The 20455-nt window shown below is 43.9% G+C and overlaps 1 protein-coding gene across 1 annotated transcript; it reads left to right on the forward strand.

Moving 5' to 3' along the window:
• The first annotated feature begins 3520 nt into the window (after positions 1-3520).
• LOC135162250 (uncharacterized) lies at positions 3521-5024 on the forward strand. The gene is made up of 2 exons (XM_064120489.1): positions 3521-4007; positions 4145-5024. The coding sequence occupies exons 1-2, from the start codon at positions 3840-3842 to the stop codon at positions 4361-4363; spliced, it is 387 nt and encodes a 128-aa protein (XP_063976559.1). The 5' UTR covers positions 3521-3839; the 3' UTR covers positions 4364-5024.
• Positions 5025-20455: the final 15431 nt, after the last annotated feature.

Genomic DNA, 20455 nt, shown 5'->3' on the forward strand with positions numbered 1-20455 from the left:
AATAATTGGTACAAATATCCAAGATTTTCGTGGGGTATTGTACGTCGAAGATCATCGCGAGCCATGAGATAAATTTCCTCGAAATTTACGCGTATGCGATGATGAAGATCCTCCGTGGCAGGCATTCTATTGTATTCCATATAATTTATAGCAACGCCTGCAATTGATCGTACTATCGATTCCTTATATTCCTTGAGAGGCCATGTCTCCAAGAAATCCAGCCACTGATTAATCCATGCAGCCTTGCTTTTCAATGTAATGATGCTCTGTCCCATCATCATTATGGGAGTCTGATTTGCATCATCATTGCGAACACAGGTCACGCAGGGATTTTCAAAACTACGGTGGAATATCACGTTTATGGCCCCAAATTCCTTTGCAGGTACATTGTGGTTGATTTTTGGGTGAAATTTCTTAGGGTCAAAGTAATCGGTTACAGCATCCAAATCGTTGAAAAAAAGGGTCCATTCTTCTCGTGTCATTGACAATATGGCGCGTTTCGGGCGTACGTCCATAAATTGCACAACCGGGACGAATTGACCGAAACACGTAACTTTTAAGCCGACACGAATTTGTTTTGTCCCTGATCTATTCAAAGATATAACTTGGGACAATACCACATGCTGTTCAGCATCACTGAATCCCTTTTGTTTGGTACTTTCCATGTTGAAAAAATGAATGGATGAAATCGGGACGACTGAATAAAATCCACCGCGAGCACCCGCGTTTTATAGCGCTACGTATGAGGGTGGAGGGGACAGAATCCCCCACTATACGCATGACAGACCTATAACCGTCACACATTATCCCCCACCGCAGGGAGTTCTGCGGCGGCGGCGTCACACATGCGCCCCACTTTCGCGGTTTTTCATGTTGCGCGGTACCCCCACTCTTACCATGCAGCCTTCCTATACCGATTTTTTTTTGTTAAATCGAGTGACGCGTTTGTTGTCATTCGTTAAAAGGCATTGCAATAGTAAAAATGTCTAAAAACTTTGAAAGTTATGCTTTAGAGTCCCTTAAAAAATATCTCGCGGGTCGCAAATCGTATGAGGGACGACAAAAGCCTCAATTTCGCCAGAAAAGAGTACGCGTATGTGTTGATAAATATACAGATGATGATTACCTAGACAGTGAAGATAGTGATGACATGTGTATTCCAGCAAAAGCGCGGAAAATCGCGATAGGGTCAGGATTGGAATGCGAAGTGGAAGATTTCCTTGTTGATCCTTCTTGCGTATGTAAATACAAATTGCTTGGTGAGACATGGAATAAAATCCATATCAGATATCGCAGGGATAAATTACACTCTCAAGATGAGAGCATAGATATGTGTACGACATTTAAAGTATGTTACAATGAAGAACCTGCAGAATCTAATAAAGAAATCGAATCGAATTTTCAAATAAGATATAATCCTCCATCCTTGAGAAGCATTGCACTCGCGAATTTATTAAATGAAAGGAAATATGCGAAAAATGCAAAAACTTTGGCTGTGGTTATTAAAGCAGTTGTGCATAATAGTGATGTTTTATTATATAAAATGTCGAAGTCAAATGGTTTTTTCGACTGCATAGAACACACAAGATTATGCAAAGCAGGAGTGGGGGAAAAACTCTATTGGTACCACTTTTTTAGGGTGTGTGAGGAAGAATATTATCTCCCTGCGGGGGACGAGACATTGGTCTACAAGAAAGGAAATGGACCAATCATTGACCTTTCCTTTCAATAGCCAACAAATGCAAAACAAGTGGGGGCGAAAAAAAGGAAAACTCGAGCATCCTTCCTCATCAGCTATTCAAAGAACCCCCCACCAAGGCCAAATTTTCAAAAAAAGTGTGGAAAACTTAGCCCCTCCTCTAAACTAGGGATGCATCAAGGAACCCAGTGAGATCATTTTACTGCATTTGCGTTTTTTACGTCAAAATGACATCAAGTCAAGTGATCTCATCTCCGAAATCCAGTTATCAATCAGGTTATCAGCCTGGAACTTTTAAACCTAAAAAATCTAAATATTGTGGAATCAACGCGAATAAAAATGGAATTAAGATAATTAGTGATCGTGTAGTGAAATATAACAGTGATGAGAAAAAATTAATTGAAAAAATAGTGAAAAAAGTGAAACTCCAAGACAGGTCCTGTCATAAATATTGACTCTGACCTTCAAATGGTTGAAAAGAAGACGAAAAACTCAACCAGACGATTGGGCCATAAATCACCCGGTAGCACTCAAGGTGACTCTAAAATCCTGAAAGTCAATAATAAAAAAAAAAGTGAAATCGTGCAAGTGAGTACAGAGGAAAAAAAGTTGTGGATTAATATGCTAGAAAAAGATCTTGATGTGTTCAATCAAGTGAACTATATTGATAAGAAAAAGGATCTGAAAAAAATACAGGCTCGCGAAAAACGTTTAAAACTCGCGGAAAAAAAGAAGGCCGACTTTATCGCCCGCGAAAAACGTCGCAAACTAGCTAAGGAAAAACAAAGACAATTTAGAGCTCGCGAATCAGAAAAAAATCGATCCAAGGACCACACATCAAAGGATATCATCCCTGAGGCCATGATGGAATTCCATTCATCGATCGAGATCATTCCCAGCACTCCATCAGTCATCAATTTAATCCTGGAACGCGAGGGTGAAGATGCTCAGCATGGATCATTGAATTTCGCGGCCTCAACCCCTACAAGTAAATATTTAATCAATCAATCATCGGAATTTTTAGATTAGATTGATTTAAGCTAATCTTGTATTATTTTTTTATTTCAGAACCGCGAAAAACTATCGAGGAAATCGAGGCCGTTCTAGTCGCGTTGGGCGCGAATCTAGAACAAAGGAATCGCAAGGATGATCACGAAGTGCGATGCTCTCCAACGCAGCGTCAAAAAGAGCTTGATCAAATTGCGATGCAATTAGATCAAAGCGGGGATGATGATGATGAAGGATTGGCCATCCAGAGTCTTGATTTCACCCCGTTATCACCCAGTAACCGTTCGGGCTAAAAATTCATTAAACATTTTTGTATTTTTTTTTTGCATAGCTGAAATAAAGGTCATAAATTTTATTGCATTAACGGTGGGTCTTGACTTTTTTTTATTGCTAGGCACTACCCAATATTCTCTCTCCTGTCCCCAGCCCTTTTTTTTCTCGTAGAAGCTAGGAGAAATTTCTCTCGCTTCTTCTTCTTCGTCGGTGCCCTGAATCTTTTCGTTTATTGTCTCTTTCCTTCTAGTTGTTTAGAAGGTTTAGAGAACAATTTTGACTTTTTCCTCGTCTTTCCCACATATATCCTTACCCTCATCTCCTTCTAACTGACAGCTTATAGGGTTGAGGGCGAAATAGCGGGGCAAAAGTTATATAAACCGTGAGGTCCCACTATTCGCCCTCTTTCACCACCGACATCCCGAAGACCACAGTGATCTTCAAGTTTTAGTGTTTTTTTTGTGTTTTTTGTTTTTAAAAAAAAAAAAAATGGTAAAGGTGACATGTGCAGGAGCGTGTCAGGAAGAATACGCCCGCGAGGTAAGTTTTTGAATATTTATTTTTTGCATGTTTTTTCGTTGCGTTTCGCGGTTTTTGTTGTATGACGTTTTTCTCACGGTTTTTGATATGTGTTTCGCGTTTTTAAATATATAATCCGCGTTTTTTTCATATTCTTTTCGTTATTGTTTTAGTTTTTTGATTTTTCGTTTTTCTTTTGTTTCAGTTTTAAATTCATTTTGTTTGTTTTAGTTTTTGATTTTTGTTTTGTTTTTCGTTTGTTTTAGTTTTTTTTAAATTCATTCTGTTTGTCTTTTTTTTGTAAATTTTTAATTCATTGTGCTTTTTTTTTATTTTACAGATGCAGGCAACCAGGAGGGAGCGGGCCTACCTTAGGGCGGCCAACGAGTGGCTGCGGCGGGAGGATGAGGAGGGTGAAACCCTGGAAGGCGAAAATATTTTCGCCATCCAGGATCTCCATCGTCGAGCCGCCAAATGGTTGACGGATGCCGAGGACGAGGCCTACATGGTGATTTTGGTCTCTCTGTCTCTCTATTCCCTAAAACCTTCCTGTCATTCCCATCAGTCCTCTCCTAAAATACACCCCTTCCCCTCCTTATTTTCCTATTTATATAAAATTAATGTATTTTTTCTTTTTTGTTGCAGGCCGGGGCTCGCTGGGAAGGAGGTGTCGGTCCGGACACCCCGAGAGCGCGGTGGGTCCGCGCTGTGAGGTGCGAGGCGCGTGCCCTGGAGGCCGAGGGCGAGCACCTGCTCGCCCTGTACGATGTCGAGGATGCCTGGGCCCTCAGGATCCTCTTCGGGGAGGAGTCCACCCGGCCTGACCTGACGGAGGAGGGCTGGTCCCTGGAGCAGTGGGACTGAGATCCCCCTCCACCCCCCTTTAATTAGATTAAATTTTAAAAAATTGTATTTTCTAATTTTAAGTTTTTTAAATAAAATAAAATTTTAAAAGGAATATTTTCTTTTTGCTATTTTTATTCATTCCCCTCAATTTATTTCCCTTAGTTTTCACATTTTATAAGAAAAAAAAAAACAAATAAATTATAATATAAAAAAAAAAAATAAAAAAAAACCTGTACTTTAGTTTTAAGTTGATTGTTACATCCGTCGAAGTAAACTCATTAAATTCTTTTTAAATAATTAGGAGTAGAAATTGCCAAACAGGGTTCAATTATTGGGAGGACCCAAAGGCCAGCCAAATAATAAATATTAATAGAAATTTTCCAGACGGATTTCTCTTCCGAAAATCCGTCGTAAAAGGAAATAAGTTGGGTCTGTCATGCTGAAGGCATCTGGAGTTCATGCCCAGTTCATTTCCCGCAATTTTAAAATTTTAAATTTACTTTCAATGGACAAATGCATTAAGGGAACTCAAGCCCTTTCTTTTATTATTTATTTTAGCGTGGGGCCAGACCCTTGTAAACTAAAATTCGAGTTTCCGTCCCATTAGAAATTTTATGGGGGTTCTATGAGTCCTCTTCGTAACGAGAAGTCATAAATCCCTTTTTGACAATTTTTAAATGTTTAAAAAAATATTCTTGTAATTTAATAATTTTGTGATAGAATAATTACAATTTTTTCTACGACCATGCCAATGTAAAAAATTCGTTGTTAGGACAATCCTAACTGATTCTTTCAATTATTTTTCAATTCGAAAGAATATGTTAGAGAACCTCCTCAACTATTAATGTTAGTACAAACTAAATTGGAAAATTACCCAACTTTTTTGTTTTGTTTAATCTTAAATAGTTATTAGTTTAAATTATTAATATTAAATTATTATTGATTTTAAATAGAATTGTGGAGGGAGGAAAATGGGACCTTCCGAAACAATTCTCATTTGCGGTCGAGAGGGGGAAGCTCGCCCACACTCTCGACACCTCAATGTAGAGGGGTTGGAGTTAGCCCTGAAACATTGAGACTATAGAGTAGGGAGGGAAAATTCGGGCCCAAGATCATCAACCATTGGTCCCCTGAATTTTCCTTCCATACTTCTGAGGACACACCCTGAGGCAAGAAACAAAAACTGTTTGCACGCCGTTTTCGTCCTCAGTGTGAATTCCTCCGTTTTCGGTAACTAACTTTCAAGTTAGAATTTTCTTTTTAGTCCTCCGAGACTATTTTCTACTTCCGTCTTTCAAGACATTTACAAGTCGTTCGTGACTTGGATTTTCAAGTTTAATTTACTCAATTCTTTTGAGATTATTTTTTTCTTTTGTTTACATACATTAGATTCGTATTTTTATATAACGCCAAAATTATAATTTAGTAAATTACCAAATAAGTGGAAATAGTGGTTAAGTGAATTGTAAGGTGAAGCAGAGACTCATCACCCGTAAGTTTTTATATATATATATTTTTTTGTGTAATTTACCTTTTTATTTCAAATAGAGACTCTTCGGAGTCAGTCTAACTAAAATCCTCGACAATTTGTTTATTTTATTTAAATCCCTATTCAGTGGGTTAGTTTTTAATTCCATGGGAAATCCAATTTAAGTATTATTTAACTACGTCAAATCGGTTAATTTTGACGTAACATCACTTATCACTTATCATATTTAGACGGTCCTGTCCGGAGGTGCAATCAGCCTCTCGGCCATTTTACACCCTGCCCTCAGGCAGCCGTCTAGTCGCTGGTATCGAGTATCTGTGCCCTACGAGCTAACTCATAGAGCCCCTTGATCCCGTCCCTGTCGACACGTATATCTATGCAAGTAGACCCGAAGACATTCCATCTGGCTTCATCGAGTCCGCTGCATCTTGTGCATAGGTGAAGAGGATCCTCCTCTGTCAGCCCGCATCTTTTGCATAGGGGGTCAGTCCCCTTGCCTATCCTTGATAAGTACAGAGCCAGGGGCCAGTGTCCAGTGATAAGCCCCACTATAGTACGGAGCTTAACCCTGTTTAGGCCCAACAGGGTCTCTGCCATCTTCCTAGTGGGTTCTCCTAGGAGGGATTTCGTGTGCCTGGCACCCGTCTCCGAGTCCCATCTCTCCACGATCCTCCTGTCCGCACGTTCCTTGACCAGGTCCTTCACAAAATCGGTGTGCACGCCTACGTGCTCCACCTCCCCGTGAAAGCCCCTGCAACTACCGTTCTTTGCTAGCTCAGCGGCTTTTTCGTTGCCTTTGATGGCAGCGTGGCCCGGAATCCAGGCCACCTCGAGCCGATTATTTACGGCAATTTCCTCCATCAGCTCGACGCATTCACTCACCAACTTAGAACAACACTCATACCTGAGTATTGCCCTCAGCGCGCGCTTGCTATCTGAGTAGATGAAGATCTTTTTGCCCTTGTCCCCTCTCTCCAGGATCATCCTGGCGCAGGCTCTTAGGGCAGCTAGCTCAGTCTGGAGCACGGTTGCGTGTGAGTCCAGCCCAATGGTCCTCGCTATTGCGGGCCCCTCTGACCAGACCCCCGCACCTGCCCGTCCGCTCACCCGTGATCCGTCCGTATACCAGACCAGTCCACGGGGCGGCACCCAGTCCGCATCCTTTCCTGACGGGGTTTCCCCCCATCCAAGATTGACCGAGAACTTTCTGCGAAAGTGCCATCGGGGTCTGCAGGCGTCAGCACCGCGCGACAGTAGCCCTTCCAGCTCTCCGTCCGCGCGGAGGACACTAGCATGCCCATTCCTAGCTCCTTTCCAAGTTCCCTGTAGCCGCAATCTTGCGGCCGTTCTTGTCGCCTCTTCCCTTATAATTAGGTGTGGAGGTTGCACAAAGAGCACGGCCTCAAACGCTGAGCTGGGGGTCGTTCTGAGGGCCCCTGTTATGCCCAGCACCGCAAGCCTGCCTATTTTGTCCACCGCTTTCCTATGGCAGGCCTTGTTCAAGGCTGTCCACCACACTACGGCTGCGTATGTTAGCTGTGGGGTCATAATGGCCGTGTAGATCCATTTGACCATCCTCGGCCTTAGACCCCATGTGCTTCCAAACATTCGCCTGCATGCCCAGTATGTCATAGTGACCTTGCTAGTCTGCATGGCGATATGCTTTTTCCAGCTGAGCTTCTTGTCGAGCCAAATACCTAGGTATTTGACCTCACTCGAGAATTCCAGCATTGTGTTATAAATGGAGGGAGCTTTAACAGCACCCCTCCTTCTACATGTGAAGTGCACCATCTCCGTTTTGCCTGGGTTTACCCTTAGGCCCTGCGATGTGCACCACTGCTGAACATAGTCCAGCGCCTTTTGCATTTTGCTGTGTAGCGTGCTCGTGTTCCTGCTAGTTACCAGCAGTGCCACATCATCTGCATATGCGACTGTCCTTACCCCCAATTCCTCGAGTCCAGTGAGGAGGCCGTCAACAACGAGGAGCCATAGCAGAGGAGAGATAACCCCCCCCCCTGCGGGCAGACCCTCCCTACCGCAGCCCTTACCTCACTGTCCCCAAGGGTGGAGTGGACAACTCTTGTTCGGAGCATGGCGGCTATCCATTTGATGACCGTTTTCTCGATCCCAAACGTTGCCGCAGCTTTCTCCATCGTATCAAAGGCGGTATTGTCGAAGGCCCCTTCGATGTCTATGAAGACGCCAAGGGTGTCCTCCCCCTTTCCTTCGCATTTTCTATTGTGCCTACCAAGTGGTGCAGCGCAGTCTCAGTCGATCTGCCAGCTTGGTAAGCATGTTGTGAGGGGCATATCTGATTAATCCTCAGTGCCCCCTCCTTAATGTGCCTATCGACCAGCCTTTCCAGCGTCTTCAATAAGAAGGAGCTCAGGCTGATCGGTCTGTAGGCTTTCGCGTTGTCGTAGCTGCATTTACCCGGTTTGGGGATAAAGACAACCCTGACTTCCCGCCACCTGCCTGGCACGTAGCCCAATGCCAGGCAGGCCCTGAATGCCGGTATCAGTCTGCGCAGGAGCAATGGCCCCCCTCTTCGCAAGAGGGCCGGATGTATCCCATCCGGACCTGGACTCTTGTACATTTCGAAGGAGTCCACCGCCCATTGCAGCCTGTCCAGCGTTACTATTCGTGCGGCTAGCTCCCAGTCGGGATCGCCGCTTCCTGTTCGCTTCCAGTCCACTTCCGGGCACTCTCCTGGAAGCTCTATAATAGAGTCCGGAAAGTGCGCGCGAACCAAATGCTCAAGGACCTCTCGCGGTTCTGTGATGGTCTCTCCGCTTGCCAGCGTGATTTCACCCAGCCGTTGTGAAGGGCCCCCCGAGAAGACTCTGCGAAGCCTGGAGATGCCTGAAAGCGCCTCCAGTTCCTCACAGTATGTCCTCCAGGTGAGCTCCTTTGATCGTTTTATGAGCCTCTTGTACTCTCTCTGCACATTTCTGTACAGAGTCCAGTCTTCGGCCCTCTTCGATTTGTGCGCTCGGTTCCCGAGTCTCCTGGACTGGCTTCTCAGCCTGTCCAACTCACGGCTCCACCAAGGCACTTTATTTCCCATCCTGCATCGTCTAACCGGGCATGCCGTCTCGAAGGACTCAGTTAGGGCAACGTGGATTCTCTCCACCTCGTCCTCTAGCCGGTCCTCCCTGCAGGGCCTAACGCGTCCTACCCCGAGCCTTTCCTCCAGGTTCCTCTCGAAAGAGTCCCAGTCGGTGGCCCTTGGGTTTCTGCGCAGGCGGTCCTGCTGCGGTTGGGCACAGCCCTCTATGCTGAATCTGATGCGTCGATGGTCAGAGAGTGTGTCCTCTCGGTCCACCCTCCAGTCCCTGCATCGCCCCGCCAGCCGGCGGGTGCACATGGTTACGTCAATGATACATTGACAGCGAGAAGTGACAAACGTGGACCTCGAGCCCCTGTTTAGGATCTCCAGGTCCACGTCTGCCATAAATTCCAGGAGAGCAGTGCCCCTGTCATTACATCTTTCGCTGCCCCACACCACGTTCTGCGCATTTGCGTCACACCCTATGATGAGTGGCAGCTTCTTAGCTCTGCAGTGATTCACCAGATCACGCAGCTCTTTGGTAGGTGGTGGTGTCGATGAGTCATGTGGGAAGTAAGCCGAGCAGAAAACTATATCCTCCGCACCGGCCTCCCCCCGAAGTCTCACGACAACCGCCACCAAGTCTCTGTGGCAGAAGTTGGCCATTCCCCTGGCTCCGCACGCTCTTTTGACAGCAATGCAGGCCCTGGGGCCCAGGTCGCCCCGAGCATAGAACAGCTCCACTTCGCCTCCAGATAGGCCTTTTACTGAGCCTCCGTGTTGCCAGGGCTCTTGCATAAGGCATATGTGTGTATGCTCTACTGCTAGACTGCGACTCAGCAGGGCAGTCGCAGCCTTGCAGTGTTGCAAGTTAATCTGGGAGCAGTGGACTAGCAGAGAGCCTAAGCCGTCTCCCTGCATATTGCCCTCTGCTCCTTCACCCCTCCTACGCCTGGCCATTGATGGGCCATTAGGCAGGGCCGCCTGGTGGTGCCCTACCCTGCCCCGAGTGGGATGAGCCCGGCAGGGCCCAGTTGAGGGTCCCTTGAGACCCCCTCCCAGTTCCCGCCGCGCCCCCTCTCACCAGAGGCGGCCTTCCTCTTCGGCCCTTCGTGCGTCCACTCAGCGGAGGCCTTGCAGGGGCAAGGGGGTCCCTCTGTAAGAGGGAGCCTTCCTCGCTCTCCTTTTCCCTCCCCTCATGGGCGCCTTCCCCGGCAGTTCCTGGGGCACTCACCGAGTCACTCGGACCCTTAGGCGCTCCCTCCTGCCCTCCCCCCTCCCCTGCGATGCCTGACTCCCCTTGGTCGGCGATCGCTTTCCCCGGGTCTGGCTGCGCCTGGGGCGCCTTTCCCCCCGCCGCTCTCCGCTGGGTCTCGTAGAAACGAGCCCGGCCGAGGCAGTAGAAAGGGGCCATCCCCATGCCCTTCAGGGCCTCTAGAGATTTGGGGTCAACACCCAACACCAGGTTGAGCCCCTCCTCCCCGCTCCGGCAGTCCCAGACCCTCCACTTGCCTGTGGTGAGGGCCCTGTTCTGCTTTCTCAACCTCTCAAGGGCCACAGCCGCTCCTACGGGTTTTCCCGGGAGAAAGGCTGTGACTCTGATCAGTTTTTGGAGCGCTTCCTTATCCATCATGATAAGGGAGGCCCCTTCCCAGGGTGCCAGGGTGGGCACCACGGACTTCAGCCACTCTCTTGACTGACCGTCCGTGCATGCCACCCACAGCACGCCATCGTCAAACCAGTGGCCGTCAAAGCTCGAGAGCTGACCTTCCATGTCAGTCTCGAACAGTGACGCCACTAGCGCCTCCTGAACCAGGTCGGCTTGCTCCCTCGTCAGAGACAGCTCAGGATGGCCAGTTGGCACTAAGGCCACCCTGCCGCCACCCTTCGCCGCCTCTCTGAAGGAGGTTGCCCCCAGTCCTTCCATGGCCCTCAACTTTTTCGTGGGCATGGCCACATCGGGGGGAGTGGATCCTGAGGACCTGGGCCTCTTGGGCCCTGTCCCCTGTTCCTCCTTATCCCTAGACGCGGTCTCTACCTGCGGAGATTGCTGATCCCGCGAGGCATCGGCTTTCAGCCTAGCCTGGCGGGCCCGGCGCTTCTCCGCACCCGTCCTACCCCTTCTCTTCCTCCCCTGGGTAGGGTCAGCGACCGCGGGTCCACCACTGGTGGGCCCCTCTGAGGCTGGCTCCTCCACAACTTCCATTTGGATCAGCGCTTGTTCCCCTTCCGGGGCCCTAGTGCTGATCGTGCTCTCCTCCGTCCTACAAGCCTCTGCCGTTCCCTCAGAGAGGGCACCGTCATCGGCGTTAAAATTTTTATTATTTGTTGGGTCCATGTTAATCCCACGAGTAACCAGGAAAAGAAGGTCCACCCCCGCAGAGCCTGGATGCGGAGGTAAGGCATGCATACAATGGGGTGCTGCCTGGTTCCCCAAGGGTATCGTTTGCGACACTGTTCCCCAGTGTCATTCAGCCCTCGGCACGATAACTTCCACCTTAGCTTGGGGAGTCTGGTCCGCGGCGATGCCTTGGGTCTTCCTGACGGGTTTTTACTTCCGTAGGTCGACGTTATAGCTGTCGCTGGCCGGGTACTGAAGTGTGCCCCAGGATCCTGGAGTCAGGTGCTGTTGTTCAGCTTCCTTTCTCCGTTCCCGAGGTGCCACTCTTTCTCCGGCCGTCCCCCTATCCGCCACCTGGGAACGCGCTCAGTTGGTGACAGACCGTCCCCTTCGTCTCGTTTATAGAGCACGTCCGGGGCTGAGTTGACGTAACATGATTAAATAAAATAAAAAATTTCGAAAATAAATATTTCTCTGTTTTTTTTTTTGTTTATAACCTTTATTTACTACCCTTAGTTTAAGTTACAATATTGAGTTAAGAAATTATTTTAGATTTAAGATTATTATTTTTAAAAAATTGTATTTAGTTTTAAGTTATTTAATAAAAAAAATTTTTTTTTTCTAAAAATAAATATTTGCGGTGCTTTTTTTTAAATGTTTACTTCTTTTATTTTTAAATTATAATTAAATAGGAATTGGGTGGGGGAAAATTTAAAGGGAGACTTTTTTCTAGTTTTTATTTATTTATTTATTTATTTCTTTGTATAACATACATTTTTCTTACAGCTAATTTTCATTTTCGCGGGCCGCGGGTTTTTGAAACTTCGTATTTCAATTCGAAATACGAACGGCTAAAAACCCGCCTGTCAAAGCTGACGGTGGCGCCCCCCTGAGAATCGGTAACCCCTCCCAGAAACGTAGATTCCCAGAATTCCCCAGTGTCGGTAAAAACGTAGGGCCGCCTCCTAACACCAGGAGGCTCTGCGCAAATGTAAACACTGTAGGGCCCATTTTTAAAATAATGAATATCTAGTGAACAAATAAACTTAAAAATATGGAATTTGGATATTAATTAGCGACAAACGATTCCCTATCCAATAATAATAACTATTCGAGGCTACAAATAAATATTGGTCGAGTGGCGGGATAGCCCCTACTCATTAAATTGTTCAATTAATTATTAAATAATGAAGACCTACAAACGTTTTTAGTGCATAACAATATTATACAAAACTGCTACAATCAATCTAAATTGATAAAATACTTGATTTTTAAATAAACAGTGCGCGCCGACTACCAGCGGTTAAATCGCGGTTTTTTAAAACCATAGGGCAGAGTCGCAAAACGGATGGGTCTAAAATAGGTACAGCCGCAAAGAATGGTACAGGAAGTGGCGGCCATTTTCCCCAGAAGTTTCGGGGGTAGGGCCATCTAGAATCACTGTAGGGAACTGAAAAAGAGAATTTCTTTACCTGTTGTGAAAATTACCGATCGGAGAAAAGAATGCGAATGTCCTCTATCATAATTTTATTGTAACACATAATTTTTATGTTTTATAGATGGCGATAGTAATCCAATAATCATCTTTCAACGTTCTGTCAAGGGATGCTCAACCTAAAATACTAACGAGAATGTGCATGGAAGCTATATGCCCCGTTTTTTTCAAATAATTAATTCATTGTTAATGAATTAATTTATTGTATCGATGATGGTTATTCACTCTTTGAACTTAATCAGATATTTTTTTCGCAGTGCTCTATAATATTTCTTATTGTTACGGTTAATTATATATAATTGGACCAACCTAAATTACCGGTGATGGAATTTAAAATTTAACAAAATAATAAAAAAATAGTTGTTCATTCGATTATATATAATTAACCGTAACAATAAGAAATATTATAGAGCACTGCGAAAAAAATATCTGATTAAGTTCAAAGAGTGAATAACCATCATCGATACAATAAATTAATTCATTAACAATTAATTAATTATTTGAAAAAAACGGGGCATATAGCTTCCATGCACATTCTCGTTAGTATTTTAGGTTGAGCATCCCTTGACAGAACGTTGAAAGATGATTATTGGATTACTATCGCCATCTATAAAACATAAAAATTATGTGTTACAATAAAATTATGATAGAGGACATTCGCATTCTTTTCTCCGATCGGTAATTTTCACAACAGGTAAAGAAATTCTCTTTTTCAGTTCCCTACAGTGATTCTAGATGGCCCTACCCCCGAAACTTCTGGGGAAAATGGCCGCCACTTCCTGTACCATTCTTTGCAGCTGTACCTATTTTAGACCCATCCTCGCAAAACCATCAAGTCGCCGTTTTGGGCCTGTCGCACGTACGATCTTACTCTCAGGTTTCGTGATGACGTCATGATACACTGTCCGACGAATACCATGATAGTCGATCTGGTAGGGATCGGCTTTATCGACAACGAGCGCGCGAATCGAGTCGTAATGAATTTGTTTACGCGATTCATAATTCAGTCTAACCCCTTTTATTTTACTAACTTCCGCGATACTGCCGTCCGGTTTTTTTACGCGATAAGTGTAAAATTTAGGCCCTCCAGAGACAAAAGAAGTAATGAAACTTCCTTCTCCGTAGCCCTCTACTTCGTCGGTCAAATCCCCTAGAAAATTCCCTAGCGGTAATTCATTTGATCCATCGCTGACGTAAATTACCGAATCTGTATCATAATATAAAACACGTTCTTGTTGTTTTTCTAGATAAGAATATAACTTTAGACGCGCGTGAGCGGTTGTATAAGCCGCAATAACGACATTAGCCTTAGTGGACATTTCCGCGGCTTCGTTTAAATGTTTCCAGGACATGAAGAGAGTGTCGTTATCGACAGGAACAAGTCCTGTTACTTCAATTTCAGGATTAAACATTATATTTGCAAATTCCTCATGTGTTCGAATAATAGCTTTTTTTGTCAAGTTCTCCCTCTCCCCAAATTTACCCCAGAGACAGTTTAAACAAAGTTTTGCTACTGCTCTTAATCCGACATTCTTTTGAATTTTATCTTTGTCAAGTTTTATACCTTCTCGCGCCTCATATTCAGCAATATATCTATTCTTTGATTCATCATCTACACACTCAGCAGGCCAATCCGAAGCCTCTTGTTTTATTTTCAAAAAAGTGTTAATGTATCCGACATATAATCCGCCTGTTCGCGTCACAGGATTATAAGGCGTAGTTCTCTTATACTCCCAAAGCTCACTGATGTCTAATATTTTATACCCCATTTCTACGGCTTTACGAAGTTCTGGAGCGACCCAAGTTCCCAAAAATTCGCGATCAGCGGGATCATCATGGGGGCAATTGTCTTGTACAAGATCATCGCAGCATGATCGACAGAGAGGGAACAGTAACTTTCCATGGGCTTTTACTGGTAAAACAGGGTGAAATAATTGACGAGGGGGTAAAACGCGACATTTTACAAGATCTTCTATCCGCGAAATATTGTTATTAGGGCATATAAGCTGACAATCACGCCCCACATGGACAGGGGGATGTCCAATCGGGAAAATCCCTGTCTTTAAAACGTATGGGTATAACGAACAAACGTCAACGTAGCGAATTTTTTCATTATCTTTTACATCATAGTGTGTTACGGTATTTCCTGTTCGTCCCCCGAAAAATGCATTGCGTGGATCCAGGGCTATAAACATCTGCTGATCAACGTTTTCTACTAAATTCGCCAACGCACGATCTGTCTTTTTTTGACGAATAAAATCGCATTCCCACATTTCAACGACTTCATAACCCGAGTGTCGCAATTCCCGTGTAATCGCCCCTGTTCTCTCATATCGACTCTCTAGTGTATCCTTGTGACTTAACTCTTTATCTCTATTGAATTTGAAACACCGTGGGCATCCATGCCAATAACATCCGTGGAACTGATATGCATATTTCTTATTATTATTCGCGGTATCCTCCCAAAAACCATCTAGACGCAGGCCTGAAGTTGTTCTGTGCTCACGAGTTCGTCCGGCATGTATTATTCGATGATTCTCGCAATGTTCGCGCCACAAGAGCTATTCAATTGCGATTTTCGACTGCACTTTCCCTAACCGATATCCTCCCTGAGGTATAATGCCTATCTGCTTGTCTTTTAAGAAATTTGTTTGAAAAATACGCATGCATGTAGAAGCAATCGTTACACACTCTGTAAAAGGACAGACATTTCCAGCATTCATAATCAGTTTTCGAAATTCAACACAGGCTCCTCTCAAAAATTGTAACATCAAGCCTGCAATAATGAAGAATTTCTTTACGAAAATCAAATTCATAATTTTCTTCGACACGATCATTATACCAGGATAAGAATTTTTCACGATCTTGTACTCCCATAGTGTCAGCACCATAATATTTTCTATCAGGTATAGGCCCTACGTAGTTTTGATTGTCTTTTGTATTGAAAAAATGTGGAAAATAGCCTTTCGCTATATTCCCCAATCCAAAAGCTTTCGGTAAACTTGCAAGAGCCATGTGAAAATAATTTAAACTGTCTATAAATTTATTATCCCCAAAATCCATCAAGATAATGTTTGTTCCGTTAATTATCGCTTTAATTTGACTGTTAATGCGTTTCATGACGTCTCTCAAAACGAATTGTGAATCATAGCCTTTCGCGTTATGTGCAATACAAACTACTTTTTTATACGTCTTACCCATCGACGTGATGTAATCAACAAATCCTCGCACAGGATCCTCACCATCGAAAACATTTTCCCGATGTTTACACACGCCACACGGATTTCCGTGATTATCGTTGGCGTTCACAATGTCATCGTCGGTCATATCTGCACAACGATCACACACAGTTTGGGCAACGCAAAGATTAGGAATGTGTACGTTGTCGTCTGTAGTTCCTTGCAGAAGCTCATCCTGTCTGGTTTCAAAGTCGTGGAAAACAAACGCCACGCGTTTCAAAGTCAATTTTTTCTTGCTTTTTAAGGTGGGCATATAGCAGAGATGAGAAATATCTTCGTCCTTTTGACATACGTTGCAATAATATTTATGGCACACATGATTCTGAGTTTTGCGATGATTAATTTTCGTATTACATTGGCCACACAATTTTATATAGTCACAGACGGTGGGGTTATTTCCGCTGAAAGATCCTGGTTTCTTATGTTGATCGAAGCACAATTGCCCGTGAAACTCTCGATTACAATCGTCACACACTATTTTATCAACAATCGTAGAGTCACACGGAGGATTCTTCAAACACCTATCACAAGTCTTATCACAAACATGTCCTTGCGTAGTGTAAGGTTTGTTGCAATGCTCGCAATAATACTTCACGCCAAAGAATGAAGGTAAATTTTGGTTTGGCTCATAGTGGTTCTCTTCAGGATAATACACAATCGGTAAGGTATATCGGACGGCCATCTTTCTGCTAATCAATTCAGGTGTACCATCGTAGAGCACAGGACGATCTTTTCCGTTTCTCATGAGGGAATAGACCTTGATAAGGCATCCTTCTTCAGCCAAGTATCGCTGATATTGAGCAACTTCCTGTAGACCACAGCCTTCGTCAGGAGCAATGACTCCTGCCCTTTGAGTTAGTCTTTCGGCCTCCTCACGTTGCATTTTTCCCTTGCATTGCCGGATTGCCTGCCATACCTCGTGGATCTTGCCCTTATCCGCTCTGGTTTTTAATTTTTCTGCATGTGCTTTGGACACAACAAGTGATCGGGCTAGACACAAGCCATCTTCATTCGAAATCTGAAGGATACATTTTCTACTAAGCCCTCTTTTCATGCCGTTTTCAAGGAAACCTTGACCTACCGGGGCTTCAGCCACGTGAAGTTTGATCCAAAACTTATCGGCACATCCGAAACCGTTTGCGCTCTGCGCGATAGAGCTGACAAGATTCCATAGATCTTGAAACTCGTATCCTTTGATCGCACGTGGACTTATCCAGGCATTGTCTCTTTGCATATTTGCAAAATTGAATGTAAGACACATTCAATTCATACCACGTCCTCCAGCCTCAATAATTTTATTATAGACATCACGAAAAGCTTCTTCAACCCAGTCGGCAGGGTCACGACTTTCAGGTAAAGGGTTGATTGCAAACTCCATCACATGTGTGTCGAGTTTGAAACGTGGAAGTCCCTGGCGTGATCGTCGTATTGTCCTTAAGGCCGGCAATCGATTTTCAATCTCTTCTTCGCGGCCATTTTGTTGATCTGAAATTGGGTTTAGTATTTTTCAATAAAAAAATATGCCTAAAATTTTTTCTCGGTATTATAAAAGGTATGAAGCTAGATACTTACCATTCTGTTGATCTAGTGAATCTAGATTAAACTCTTCAACAGCTTCCAAAGCCCTAGGGTCACTCACAACATTTTCACCACCACCACATTGAATATCAAAGAGCTCAGAATTAAAATTTTCGAATAAATCTCCATCAAAATTATTTTCAATGGCAAAATCACCGAATAACTCAAGATCAAAATTATTTATCCAATCAAAATCTCCCTGTGGAGGTGTAGTATTTTCTTCGGACGGGTCACTGGGCCCCGCTAAATCGTTTGGGTCCGACATTGTGAGTGTCCCTTGGACGACTGCAGTTAGTGCGAGAAAATTCGGGCTGTATTGGGAAAAGTCAGGGGTTTTACTGTTGGCGCCACAGGGGGGCTACTGCACTTCTTCACCTTTTTTACCTGCCCCCCCCCCTACACGCATTGTCCTTGCCCTAGCCATAGGCAAGCCCACTTGACCCCAATACAGGTGCATTACGTCACGCCCCTCTCTAGCATTTTCAAATCCATATTTTCGGATATCGTAAAATTGTATAAAATGATGAGATTTTAGGCATGATCAATCAGAAGGCAATATGAACACGAGGTGGAAACATCCCTTTACTGCAATGATTTGTGGTCCCACGGGTTGTGGAAAAACATTTTTTGTTAAAAGGTCTTTGAAGGAAATTAAGCAAATGTGCGATACACAAATTGAAAAAGTGATCTTTTATTACGCTGAGTGGCAGAATGGATATTCGGATTATTCTAATAATTTTGTCGAATTTCGTGAAGGCATACCAAGATCTCGAGATTTTGATGATAATAAGCCAAAATTGGTTGTCGTGGACGATTTGATGCGGGAATCTTCGAATGGTGCAATAGTTGATTTATTTACAAAAGGAAGCCATCATAAAAATCTCAGTGTAATGTTTCTATCTCAAAATTTATTCCACCAAGGAAAAGGACAGAGAGACATTTCATTGAATACAAATTACATCGTCGTATTTAAAAATCCCAGAGATCGTGCACAAATTGCCCATTTGGCTCGTCAAATATATCCAGAAGATCCAAAATTTCTGCAAGAAGCCTATTTTGATGCAACTTCGGCAGCTCATGGCTATTTGTTGCTAGATTTGAAACAATCGACTCCTGAAAACTGTAGGTTTCGTACCAATGTATTCCCCAGTAATCTCCATCATTATGTTTATGTTCCGCGGAAGGATCGCAATATAAAAGGAGGAGGGGCATCAGGGAGTGTACCAGTCGTTCATGTGTGATGGCAACGAGAAGTCGTTCTGAAAGCGGCTCTGTTCGCAAGTCGCTGGGAGAAAAAAATACAGCCTTATTACACGCACTCATCTACGCACCACCCAGGCTACGCCGAGTAATAATACAACACGCTAATAAAGATTTAATTCGCTGCATTTGCGAGTGTGCTTTAAATTTGTGACACGGAAATATTCCTTTGAAAAATTGCGAGAAATCAAAACTGTGCAAACATAAAAAACTATTGAGAAAACTCGCCGATAAAAAACAAAGTTTAAATAGCAAGAAAAAAATCATTAATCAGAAAGGTGGTTCAATTTTACTGATGCTATTGGGTCCTCTGATAAGCGCACTTATCTCAGCCATTGTATAAGGATGGAACATGCACGTAAAATGATTCTTCTACCAGAGGACAGTGTGGAACGTCTAAAAAAAAATTCTTCACATGTTGATGCTCACCATGTTTTAACTGAATTGGCTAAAGAAATTCAGCCATCAGCCCAAACTCCAGGCACTGTTACAAGTAGATTAGATACCCAGCTATTGGAAATTTTAAATTCGAAAAGCCCGAGAGACGAACATGAAAAATGGAAGCTGTATAACGACGTTCTCAGGCGATATTTGTTTTATACCGAACAAAATAAAACGCCGGCGTTAGAAACGGAGGCCCACGTCGAAACTGAAACCACTGAACGATACGACCCAAAAGCTATTGTTGCTACTGTACCTAAAGTATATCAGCGAAAAGCCGCTGGTATACTAGAATACGTTGACGCCATTGATACTGCTAACAGACTCAAATGGAATTCAAAAGGACAAGTGACTTTGGATGGACAGACATTTCCTGGTGTCAATATTGTGGATCTCATACAAGATGTTGTCAGAGCACGGAAAACATATTCAGCTAAAGGATGGGAGCATTTTGCCGTTTATCTCCAGAGCCTGAACACCCCTCGGGAGTTTCTGGGTAATCCCAAGTTTCATCAGCCTCCACCAGCATTGCCAGACATTAGGAATGGAAGAGAACCTGAAATTTCAGAGGACGAGAGTTCCGTAGACGAAGGTAGAAGAAGGAAAAGCTATAGATCACGCACTCCTCCTGTTCATCGCCCCCGTAAAAACTCGAAAAAACCCCGGCTTAGTTCTCCCTACACTGCAAAAACCGACAAAGTTACATCATGGCTTCCGTTTTGAACAATGAAAAACTCTCGAGGACATATTTTAACCTTCCAGAGCCTGAGGCATACACAGGGGCTCGAAATATTTTGTCAAAACATAAGAAAGAAATACCTGAAAGTGAAATAAAAAATTGGCTTAATGCTCAGAACACTTATACTCTTCAGAAACCCATTAAGCGTAAATTTCCACGTCTTCATTATACAGTAACCAACATTGATGATGTGTGGGAGGCAGACCTAGTTGAATTGACATCATTAAAAACATATAATGATGGGATTTCATATTTGCTTGTAGTTATTGATGTCTTGAGTAAGTTTGCCTGGGTAGAACCATTGAAAGACAAATCAGCATCACAGGTTCTTGAAGCTTTCAAGCGTATAATGGATACGAATGGAGGTCGCGTTCCTGTTTCTATACAAACGGACAAGGGAAAAGAATTTATGGCCAGCAGTGTCCAAAAATTTCTGTCTGATAAGAAAATAAAATTTCGTGTTGCACGTAATCCCGACA

Source organism: Diachasmimorpha longicaudata, chromosome 5, assembly GCF_034640455.1.
Source record: "Diachasmimorpha longicaudata isolate KC_UGA_2023 chromosome 5, iyDiaLong2, whole genome shotgun sequence".
In the NCBI taxonomy this organism is placed as follows: Eukaryota; Metazoa; Arthropoda; class Insecta; order Hymenoptera; family Braconidae; genus Diachasmimorpha; species Diachasmimorpha longicaudata.

Bases quoted from the DNA above. Each gene is read 5' to 3' on its own strand.
- LOC135162250 (XM_064120489.1), top strand. From the start codon at position 3,840: ATGCAGGCAACCAGGAGGGAGCGGGCCTACCTTAGGGCGGCCAACGAG. The intron at 4,008-4,144 runs GTGATTTTGGTC...TTTTTGTTGCAG, and splicing joins CCGAGGACGAGGCCTACATG to GCCGGGGCTCGCTGGGAAGG.